The sequence below is a fragment of the Artibeus jamaicensis genome, unplaced genomic scaffold, assembly GCF_021234435.1.
Source record: "Artibeus jamaicensis isolate MK-2021 breed Jamaican fruit bat unplaced genomic scaffold, CSHL_Jam_final contig_64, whole genome shotgun sequence".
NCBI lineage: Eukaryota > Metazoa > Chordata > Mammalia > Chiroptera > Phyllostomidae > Artibeus > Artibeus jamaicensis.
The window spans coordinates 4,956,288-4,968,646 of NW_026521911.1; the positions used below are offsets into that span (position 1 = coordinate 4,956,288).

At 37.6% G+C, this 12,359-nt stretch overlaps 1 protein-coding gene across 2 annotated transcripts in view; it reads left to right on the forward strand.

The window, feature by feature from the left end:
- The window catches only part of ACER3 (alkaline ceramidase 3), a 115,981-nt gene that overhangs the window by 64,640 nt on the left and 38,982 nt on the right, over nucleotides 1-12,359 (forward strand). For both annotated transcript variants that reach the window (XM_037138096.2, XM_037138097.2), the window contains exons 3-5: nucleotides 987-1,039; nucleotides 8,716-8,768; nucleotides 10,790-10,871. In XM_037138096.2, the coding sequence (XP_036993991.1) occupies nucleotides 987-1,039; nucleotides 8,716-8,768; nucleotides 10,790-10,871 (188 nt within the window). The remainder of the gene's footprint in view (nucleotides 1-986; nucleotides 1,040-8,715; nucleotides 8,769-10,789; nucleotides 10,872-12,359) is intronic.

Here is a 12,359-nt window from a genome sequence, read left to right on the forward strand (position 1 = left end):
TGACAATTATATGGTATGGGGCATGGCCTTTGAATATAGGATTCTAATTATAGTTCTGCTTAGTCTTTTAAAAAACATTTTTAAACCCTAAAATGAAAGCAGTTTATTTAAAATAGAGGCACTTGGAAAGAACTTTGAGACATGAATGTAGAATCATAGATTTTTACTATTTTTCCCAATCTGTAACATATATCTTACCCACACGTAATTTCAACTGCAATTTTTACTAGCAACTTACTTTTATTAAATGCATTTTAAGCATTTAAAATAGTTTTTGTAGAAATGGTAGCTCTCTTTTTGCAGTCATAGTTCTGATAATTAAATACAATGGCATTAAACAGGTTTGGGAATAACACATAGCCCACTGACTCTTAGTAAGCATACACTTCAGCTGTTTGGCTCAGATGTGCAAAGCAGTGAAGAATAGCTAACCATCCATGGCATTAAAGCTTACCCCAAGCATCAGGTAATATATTTTAAAGAAAGAATGGAGAATATTGATTAAACTAGTAAATCAGGTATTAGAGGGAATTTAAGAGAACTTACACTGTATTTCTTTTTTTCTCTACCAAAATGTCATTAATTATAGAGCTTCTACACGGTCTACTATATCCTGCCGCAGATTTCATAAACTTTGTACTCCCTAAAATTCAGTGCTTTGAGCCCTGGCTGGGGTGGCTCAGTGGGTTGGGCATCCCCCCACAAACCGAAAGGTTGCAGGTTCAATTCCTGGTCAGGGCACATGCCTGGGTTATGGGCCAGGTCCCTGGTTGGGGGCGTACAAGAGGCAACCAACCAACCAATCCATGTTTCTCTCATATGCAGATGTTTCCCTTTTTCTCTCTCCCTTTTCCTATCTCTAAAAATAAATAAAATTAAAAGAAAACAGCTCAGTGCTTTGAAATGTCTTATTGTCTTTTGAAGTCACTCTGTCCACCTCCAAAGAATTTAATGCTAATTGTTGTGTTTGTTTGTTTTAATTTCAGTGGTAGGCATGGGATCCTGGTGCTTCCACATGACTCTGAAATATGAAATGCAGGTCAGTAATGACAAAATTGACTAAATGCTTATTTCTCCTAATCCAGAGACACTTAAAATTTGAGAAAAGATCATGTTGCCAGAGGATGATTGAGACAAGAGACTGGAAAAAACTGAAATCTCTGGAGTTTTTACTTCAGGCCAAAGGATCCGGATTGACTAAATGAAGTAAAGAGGCAAGCAAAAAGTGGTCCATAAGTGAGGGTATAACTTTTTGATCCCTCTGTGTAGGTATGTGCAATTTTAGAGCAGATCAAAAAAGAGAGTCCGATAGAGACATCTTAAAAAGATATATCAGTTCATCAAAATAATATATTTTTATTCTTAGATGCCTGCATTCCCTCATGTTTCACTCTTACGGAGTCCACTTGAATGGTCTGGTTCTTCTAGCTAGCAGACTTCTAGAGCTATGCAAGCAGTTTGATTTGTTGCCCTTTTTCTAAGGAGGCTATATATCTAGTCCTCAGTCTTTGACCTCTCTTTTCCCCATCACCAACCCAGAAACTTCCAGAACAGCACTGTCTAGTAGAAATATAACATGCGCTACATATGTAATTAAAAATTTTCAAGTTGCCACACCAATAAAAAACACACTAAAGAATAAGTGAAATTAATTTTGATAATGTATTTTATCTACTCCAGCATACCCAAAGGATTACTTCTATCTGTAGTTAATATAAAAATGTATTAATGAAATGCTTCATGCCCTAAAATCAGATCTATATTTCATAGTTTCAGTAGATCTTAGATTAGGTTTATTTCAAGTGCTCAGTAGCCACGTAAGGTTAGTATTAGACAGTGTTAATCCTGGAAGGGTCTGTATATACAGCAGTCTATGAATTATTAATTGTGGCTATATTAAATGTATAAGAATTAATTGTTAGATTCATTTTAATATTCGACACATGTTTATAAGAAAGTGTCATGTCTGTTATACATGCCACGCTGGACTTGGAGAATACGCAAATGATGAGACACTGGGCTGACCTAATCAAGCACAGAAAAATCTTATATTTTCTGTCTGGGAAAACATAATAAAATACTAAAATTATTTTTAAAGAAGTACAAAGAATCTATGGCAACATGAAGGAGCTTGGAAAGAATCTATAAAAGTTGAAGGCATTCAAATAGAATCTAATTCTAGGGCATTTTCACCACCCCAAAGAGAAACCCACTAGTAGTCACTCTCTACTAGCCCTTCCACCCAGCCCCTCACAACCGCTAGTCTACTCTCTGTCTCTGTGGACTTGCCTGCTCTGAACATTTCTTAGCAATGCATCATACAAAATATGACCTTTTGTGTCTGTCTTCTTTTATATAGGCCAACTGATATTCCATTATCTAGATATACCACATTTTGTTTATCCATTTGTCAATTAATGGGCATTTGGGTTATTTCCATTTTTTGGCTTTCATGCATAATGTTGCTGTGAACATTCATATACAAGGTTTTGTAGTATGGTTCAATTCTCCTGGGTGTGGGATACTTAGCAGTGGAATTACTAGGTCACATAGTAACACTATGTTTAATCTTTTGAGGAGCTGCTGGACTGTTTTTCAAAGTGGCGGTACCACCAGCCACTTTGATCATTACATTACAGCCACTTTTACATTCCCACCAGCAATTTCTTCATATCCTTGGCAATACTTGTTATTGTCTGTCCTTTTGATTATATTGTTCTCATGGGTGTGAAGGCGTATCTCACTGTGGCTTTGGTTTGCATTTCCTTAATGACTAAAAATGTTGAGCATCTTTTCATGTGCTTAAGAGAAATATCTATTCAGATGGCCCTTTGCTCATTTTTATTTTAAATTTTTTAAAATATTTTATTTACTTTTAGACAGAGGGGAAGGGTGGGAGAAAGAGAGGGAGAGAAATATCAATGTGTGGTTGTCTCTTGAGTGCCCCCTACTGGGGACCTGTCCTACAACCCAGACATGCACCCTGACTGGGAATCGAACCAGTGACCCCCTGATTTGAAGGCCAGCACTTAATCCACTGAGCCATATCAGCCAAGGTCCTTTGCTCATTTTAAAAAATTGGTTAATTGCTTTTTTTCATTGAGTTGTAAGAGTTCTTTGTTCTGGATACTAGACCCTTATCAAATACATAGTTTGCAAATTCTATGGGGTTTTTTTCTTTTTCTTACTAGCATCCTTTGAAGCAAAAAAGTTTCCCGTTTTGCTGAAGTCCATATTATCTATTTATTTATCTGTCCCATATATATATGAAGAAACAACCAGATGAATGTGCTGAGACAAGATGTCAGGCAAGACTAGGCATCTGAGCGAGCAAAGGGAAAGTCTCGCCTACTCCGTGCTGATCAGATCATGGCAAGAATATTGCATTCAGTTCTGAGAACTAACCTAGCATGTGTTCAGATGAAAGACACCGGAATGGTGAAAGCACTAAAAACCTAGTCCTGATGCCTGAGGGGAAGGGACTGGGAACACATTCATGTGCTGCTTAACATTGGAGTATGTTCTGAGAAATGCGTTAGACAATTTCATTTTTGTGCAAACATCGTAGTGCACTTACACAAACCTAGATGGTATAGCCTACCACTGTAATTGTGTGTGTGTGTGCTATACTTTTAAACATCTGGTAATGCAGTAGTTTTGTTCATACCAGCATCACCACAGGCGTATGAGTAATGTGTGCTCCAAGACTTAACTTTGGCTACAACATCACTAGGTGATAGGAATTTTTAATCTTTCATTATAATCTTATGGGACCACTGTCATATATAATGAATGGAATGCCATGGAATGCCATGATGGCGGGAAATGTCACTGTGTGGTCAGTACATGACTATATTTAGCTGGAAGAACAGAAGACATGCTCAGGGACCCACACTGAGCTCTAATCACCAGCCTCTCTATTCTGTGCATTTGTTTATGCCTGGCCCTCTTGCATTCCCTCTCTCCCGTGGACAATTCCTGTTTGTTCTTCAAAGTCTCAGGCAAGGTGGCAGCCCCTCTAGGAAGCCTTCCATGGCCCCAGGGCAGGATATGTTCTCTTCATATGTTCTTCCATAACACTCTGTGCATTTCTATTACTGCTCTTATCAGTGTTTTTATAAATATACTGTGTATGTGTCTGACTTCTCTATCAAAATGTGAGTTACATAAGAGCAGGGACTCTCTCTGGTTGACCTTGGTGTATCCCTTGTTTATATCACAGGGTTGCCATATAGCACTGCATAAATGTTTTATGAATCAGTGTTTAAGGGTTGACTTGTTGAAGAGTATTAGGTTTATTCCATGTGGTCCTAGGGGCATTAAAGATGAAGAGACATCTTGGTCAACATAGGGAAGAACTGTCTGAGCTAGTAGATGGCAAAGACTGCTTTGGGAGATCTTGAGTCCTCTGTCCTTGGAGGTGCCCAAGCACAGGCTGAACAAACACTTTAATTAGTTCAAAATTTTGTATTTGGTACCTGGGCAACAGGTATGCACAGGTGTAAAGATGATGTTTTTTCCTCAGGGAGTCATTTGTCTAGGAGCGAAAATAGAATGCAGTGATAAAGGGCCATACAAAGTCCTGTGGAAATAGAAAAAGCAATTCATTATTTAGGGTAGGAAGATCTGAGAATGGGTTTCACACAGATGACTCAGACACATGTTTTGAGTTGCATTGTCAGAGATGAGTAGGAATTTGCCAGGCCAACTGGAGCGCACAGAGATGTGAGAGCGCAGCTGGTATCTCAGGGCACTGCAAGTAGTACATTGTGGTTGTAGCCATGGCCTTGGGAGTATGTGGCAATGATGGCAGTAGTGCTGCCAGTAGTAATATGTATTAAGTTATCAAGTACCTGCTCTGGGACAGGCATTGAACTACATGAAGATGTGGTTTGGGAAACTACCAGAGGACAGATCTAAGCCTCTTGGACTTTATCCTCTATGAGCCATTAATGGATTTTGAGCAAAGGTGGGACACACTTTGATTGGCATATAAGCTTAATTGTTGCCAAGGTTGTTAGCAAGATAGCACACATTTGGATGGACAAGATGGCCTTTGATCCTGAGATCTTTGATTCTGTGCTCTATCATCACTATGACACTACTTTATCATGGGCAAATTATACAGATGCCTTATTTTCTCCCCCTTTTGGACTACAAAGTTATGGTTTTATGTGCTTGTTTAACTGGGCAGAAATGACATGCCCCATTTTCCCAGTGACTGAGGAGGAGGGAAGAATCATCAGTATCAAAGGACTTCTCCATCTCTTTAATGGCTCCCTGTGTTGCCTCCTTTCAGAATAAATTGGACTTGGCTGTATTAGACCATCATTTGTTATACGTAGTCACTGAAGTAAAGTAAGAAATGACAGTGCTGCCACCTACCTGGCTCTGGTGATCAGTGAACCATTCTGCCAGCCTGAATTTAGCTTGTTGTAGCTTAGAGATATTGGAGGCCCAGCTCTGCCTAAAGTGAACTCAAGCAAAATATTGACAGTTCTGTCTTGAGAATGATTTAGAGCATGAATGGTATTTTCTTCAGATTAATTATGTCTAGGTGGCTGCTTAGGTTCCAGTTCTGATTCTACCCCTTTGCTGGCTGTTTGAGTGTAGATATACTACTTAACCTTGATGAACCTTTATTTTCTCATTTCTCTAGTGGGTCTAATAATACCTGTTAAGAGTATTATGAGGATCAGTTGATTGGCATGTGTGAAAGTACAATACCAGGATAGGATCTGGTAAATAAATGTTTAATAAATAATAGTTTCTTTCAGTTTTCTTCAACCAGTCTGAACACCACCACTACTCATTCATTATTAGTGATTCACTCCTCTGAGTACTATTAAATTATGTGTGCTCTTGTCAAAGGTAACATTTTAAGCACGACTAACTCTATCCTCAGTATTCATGTGTTACGTGCTTGTGGCAACCAGCCAGTAGCAATGCATTTGGACATGGGGTTGAAGAAAACATTAGAGGTGGGGTAAAGTGAACAATGGCCTTCAAATAAGGGGTAAAGGTACCAAAGGACAATTTAAAATCATCGAGCTTTAATATTAGAGAAGGTTTTTAAAATTTAGTCCAATCTACAAATTTCGTAAATGAAAAAACAGCCTAAGAACAGGGAAGTGACTTGACTCAAGTTACACAGGAAGTTAAAGACAAGATCAGCCCTGGCTGGTGTAGTTCAGTGGATTGAGCATAGGCCTGTGAAGCAGGGGGATCCGCCTGGGTTGCGGGCCAGGTCCTCAGTGAGGGACACATGAGAGGCAGCCACACACTGATGTTTCTGTTCCACTCTTTCTCCTTCCCTTCCCCTCTCTCTCAAAATAAATAAATAAAATATTTTTTAAAATACAAGATTAGGGTCCAACTTTCATTTTGTATTCTTTTTTCCTTTATCTGCCTTAGGACAGTGTCTTGTACAGAGTGTGGTAGGAGCATAAAGATCTTAAGTTTTTCAAGTCTTCTCCCAGACCTTTTTCATTTATTTACTCATTCAACTCATTCTTTTTTGCTTTTAATAATCAAAATATACAGTTATTGATAATCTTGTGGAGGGTAAAATTAAAGGCAGTTTCTTAATTTTTTCTTTGTGTTTTTTTGCCTTTCCCAAGTATTCTGTAATGAACATATAATATGTTTGATATTAGAAAAAATAAATGCTAGTAAAAATGAATGCATTTAGCTGTTTCTCATAACTAAAATAGTTTACTTTTCCTAGAAAATAAAACCAAAGAAAAATGCTTGCTCACCTATAACTTTATTTATAATACAAAAACAAAAATAGCATAAATGTTAGGTAATAATGGAAGCTAATTCAGACTTTATAAACAACAGATGTTCTAGTTATAAATACTACCTTTCTTTTTCCTTTGTTCCCTATCTTAGTGAATGAAACCATCTTACACTGAAAGCCCAAGCCAAATACCTATGATTCATCTTCAATTTCTCCTACTTTCTCACCTCTACAACTACTAAAACCTCTTGATTCAACTTTCATAATAACTCTTGGATACATCCGCCTCCGGCTCTCTGTATTGCCACTACCCTAATCCATCATCTCCAACCCAGATTCCCATCACTGGTGTTCCCATTTTCCCTTAACCATTTGTTACACTGGAACAGAAGTAAATCTTCCTACAAACAAAACTCATTGTTTTTATTCTTTGAGCAATATTTGCTAGGCTTTGCCTAAGTGCTGGGGGTGAGATACGGAAAATATAGTCTCTCCTCTCCCATCATGTCACTTTTTATAGTTCAAGGTTATACATTTGAACCTCAGGCTTGGGGATCTAGCCCCTGCCTGCCTCTACAGATTCATCTTTAGATCCATACCCTTTCCTACACCGGAACTCTGTGCTCTCTTACCAATCGTAATTTGCTATTTATGGTTTTAAAATAAGACTATTCTACTTGTATTGCCCAGATTTTAAAATCTGTGCTCTTTTTGCCCTGACTAGTGTGGCTCAGTGGGTTGAACGTCATCCTGCAAAGCAGAAGGTCGCCAGTTTGATTCCCAGTCAGGGCACATGCCTAGGTTACAGGTTCAGTCCCCAGTTGGGATGTGTACAGGAGGCAACTGCTCCATATTGGTTTCTCATATAGAGTTTCTCTCCCTCCCTCCCCTCTATCTAAAATAAATAAATAACAATTTAAAATAAATAAAATAAAATCTGTGCTTTTTGAACATATTGAACCTATCCTCAGTTCAATTCAGTTCTTTAAACAAATAAGCGAGCATTTAAAATCTGGAGTCCAGACATTTCCACTACAGATTTGTATCTCGAGTTGCCTGATTGACATCACCTGGCTGCCTCACAGGGGCCTCAAACTCAGCATATTGAAAATTGTTCTTGTAATTTTCTGTTTTCACAGTCTGAGTAAACTGGACTGCCATCATCTGAAGTGTTTAGGCAAAACACCAGGCGGTCACCGTAGGCATCCCTCACCTTTGTGTCAAATCAACCACAACGCCCTGTTTATTTTCCTCCCTAAGTATTTCTCAAGCCTGTTCACTTATGTCTGTTCCAGTTCTGCGACCTGCATTCACGTAGCAACTCCCCTTAGCCTGGACTGCTGTAGCCGCGCGGCTCTTCCCCCGCATCTGTGCTTTCTCCCTTCAGGGCGTTCCCCACACATACGATTGGGTTTAGGGTTGGCTTAAGGGTTAGCAGAACTTATCTATAACACTTAGCTTAGTGTCTCAGTCTCGCTTAATACATAATAGCTATAATTATTATTGCTAATAATATTATTTTTCGGAGACATAGGTTACTTAGATTAATTAAGTCACTTCCCTGACCATTAATACCCTTTCCTATGTATGTTAGTGGACATTTAACTGATTTTAAGTGCTACAGGAAAGGGCAGAAATGCAAAAGAAATCTGACGGGACCCACAGACTTCTACGTGGTGGACATCATTCTTTCCTGGAAGTATGGTTTTATAGTTTGTGATACCAAATGATCTGAGCTGCCCTGTGAGTCCTGCATTATACTTGGGTATGTACATTAGGACAGGTAGATGGGTGGATGAGCTTGCTTATTCAAAAAATAAATAAACGGTGTAAATTAGATAATAATAAATATTTAAAAGAATTAGTAAAACATAATAGATAATGAGGTGACCATTTTAATCATGTTTTTTTTAATTTGTATAATTACAGCTCTACAATACTTATGTCTTGTTATTTGCCTTTGTTTCTTATAGCTGTTGGATGAACTCCCAATGATTTACAGCTGTTGTGTATTTGTGTACTGCATGTAAGTATTTAGGTTTAAAATTATGATGTTTGATATATTTTAAAATTCATATTGGCCTCATAGCAAATTAAGTTGTATAACTAACTCAGTTAATATCACCGAGAGATTGTGATGGTGTAGATTATGATACTTGTGATCTTCATATACAGAGTATAGTCTCTGGGAAGTTATAATGTTTATTAACTTTTATTCTCAATACCCTACAGCCAATTTAGATAGACTCTTACTTAAGTTTGACTTAAGCTGTATCATTTGCCCTTTCTTGAGTTATGAATGTATACATGTTTAAAAAGTATTTTATATATTATACCATAAAAATAATATTCATCTACTTTGTACGTGTAATTGTTCTAGCAATACCTAGTCATCTCTAATTCTCATAGTTGTGTAACATAAATGCATATTATTCCCATATTATAGGTGACAAAGTGAAGCCCAGAAAGATTTAATAACTTAGGTCTAAGGATATATTGATGAAAGAAACATCCAAGCCCATAAAGAGGTTTTTTTTAAGAGTTTATTTGAGCCCAAACTGATGACAGTTGCTGGAAAGCAAGATCTTGAATGCTCCGAGAATGAGTTTTGCAGTTTCTTTTATCCATTTGTAATTAAAGAGGGAACTAGGAAAGATTACATGAACATTGGAGAAAGCAAGTCAGGGATTGGATAGTGTACAAGCTTATGTGCTTTCATACGTGTGATTAAGCTTATTTTGAAGGTGTGTTAACCTAGATGCACAGAAACAATGGGCAGGGCTTGCTTATGGCAAAGACAACCTGATAACCCTTTTACTAAAAAATTATGTGCCTGGGGCATTGCTATCCACCATGACCTGACCACTTAAGAATTTATGACCAGATCCCCCATGAAGTTACTTTCTGTAGAACCTCTTTCTCATCCACAGATATAAGCAGAGCTTAAGTCACCTTAAGCAGGTGACTGACTTAAGGTCATTTAGTTAGGAAGTGTCAGATTTGGAAATTGAGCTGTAAGTTTAATAGCTTTACCTTCTAAGTATGTGTTCTGTTCCCTAGTACTAATACTTAAGACATTTCTGAGCCCCTCATGTGATAGCAGTCTGATTATTTTCTATATGATCATCATTGCTAGCTCAAGAATGTCCTCCAAAGATATGTAAATTCAGAATAGTTTAAAGAATATATTTTTTAAAAAGAGTTCTTCTGAAATGTTTCTCAGTAAAGGGTCAGTAATTATTTTGGCCTTTCTGTGCCTATGATCTCTGTCGCCGCCCTTCAACTTTGCTGCCTAACGTGGGAGATGTGCAGACAAATAGGTGTGGCTGTTCCAATGAAATTCTATTTATGAAAAAACAGGTTTAGGCTGGGAAATTGCCCTTGGGCTGTAGTTTGCTACCCTGATCTAGAAAAAATACATTCAGATGAGCTCTTATTACTAAGTCATCAAGTTCCAGAATTTAAAGATAAAAGAGATCTTGGAAATCATCTGGGCTACCACCTTTCTTTATAGGAAAGGAAATAGGAGTTGGGTCCAATTCCCACAGCCAGTTAATTAGTAAACTGAGAGAACTCTCCTGCTGTTTGCACTGAAACGTAGGTTCAAACATTGGACACTGAACTGATGGCCATGTATTTGTTCAGACTTATTTACTGAATATACTATCCCAGGGACTAGATATATGGAAAAAAGAGTTTATCTCTGCACACAAGGAATTCATGGTCTGGTTGGGGAGACAGGTAAGTAAAGGGACAATTATAACAGAATGATATTTTCTCTAATAGTGTGCCTTAGTCCAGCTACCAGACTCCAGATTTTCAGGGGAGAGCCTCCTCTCACTGGCCCTGTATAAGGAAGGTGCTTTCTCCTGGTCCCCGTGGCTCTTGGATGCCGTGGACAGTACAGGTTCTCTAAGGCGAGGGCATGAGTGGAAGAAATGGGCATCAGTCAACTCAGAGGCTCTTGGGCAGGTGGTAAAACAGCATTTTATTTATTTTTCCTAGTTATGTATTCTAAAGCCATTTTCTTCTTTTTCTGTTTTTAAGGTTTGAATGTTTCAAGATCAAGAACTCAGTAAATTACCACCTGCTTTTTACCTTAGTTCTATTCAGTTTAATAGTAACCACAGTAAGTCATATTTCATCTAACAGATTAAGCATGAGAAGGAAGTAGGCATTTATGAAGTTCAGCACATTTTGCTTCCAGTGTTTGCTTCATGCTGTTCAAACTGAAATGTTTCTATACAAAACTCACAAATACTACTTTTTTTCCTGTTTAGGTGTTATTTCTCAACAAAAACTCCAGAGTTTTTTTCAAACTCCGGTTTTTTAAAAACATGGGGAAAAAATCAAAAGGCTAATGTTCAGTAGCAATAGAAAAAATAAACTTTTTCTCATAGATAGATATATTACCTCCTATTTGGTAAAAAAGAGAGATTAGATCTGTTCTGTTGAGCCTAATATGTCTATTTTTTAACATTTTCCTAGTAAGTCGAGATAGCTTCTTTTCCCCCACAAGTGAATTGCATTTTGTATAGAGAGATACTCATTTCAACAAACTTTTATTGCAAACATACCGTATCAGGCGGTAGAAAATACAAAGATCTCTAAGAAGTAGTTGCTTTGCTTAAGGAGTACATTCTAGTAGGGAAGTCAAACATGTAAATAATGAATTGCTTCAAAAGATGGTAAATTACAGTAATAGAGGCAAAAACAAGTGATATAAGGATGAAATAAGCAGTATTCAATGAAGATTGCTTGGGTGGGTCAAGGAACATTCCATAGAGAGGCACTTAAGCTGGGTTTTAACTGATGATTAGAAGTTCATGAGGCTCTCGGGCAAGAGCATGGTGAAACATTTCTAAATACTGACATTGTCTGTAGGCATAGAACCATGTATACATGGACAATGAGGCTATAGAGGAAAATGAGTGGTGCTTTTGTTGAATTGAGAGAGGATCAGAAAAGACTTCGAGAAAGAGGTGCAGTTTGAATTGAATCTTGAAAGATAAGTGTTTCCCAGCAGAGTAGGATTTCTGAACAAAGTGAAGAGCAGCTTGTTTAGAGGTACAGAAACATGAATATAGCACGTTTGGGGGAGCATTGTGCTTTCTGGAGCTTAGAATGAAAAAGAAACAAGAGAAAAGCAGTGAAGCCAAACAGAAAGGCAGGAGTGAGATCATGGAAGGCTTTGAAAGTTAGTCTTTGTCTTGTAAGTGATGGGGGTCATTTCAAGATTATGATTTTCATTCCTCTCTACCATGTCATTTTGAAGATGTACTCCTATAATGCAATAAATACATGCTAAATCTTGAATAGGCATTGAACTTAACCACTCAGGAGCCTAAAATTAGGTTTTGTGTAATTAGGAACACATCTAGGTGAGTTGAGTTAGAGGTTTTGAGAAGCAGAAGCCAAGAGATTTGTTTTAGATGTTTTCACTCACAGAGCACCTATTATGCTAGACACTTTTCATGTATTTACCTTCTTATTTCATAACATTATTATTCCCATTATCTAGATAAGGGAAAATTAGTCTTTAGGTTGTGATGCTATTTACACTTGCTCAAAGCATGAAGCAAGTGAGTGGCAGAGTCTGAAATTGAATTTATGTCTC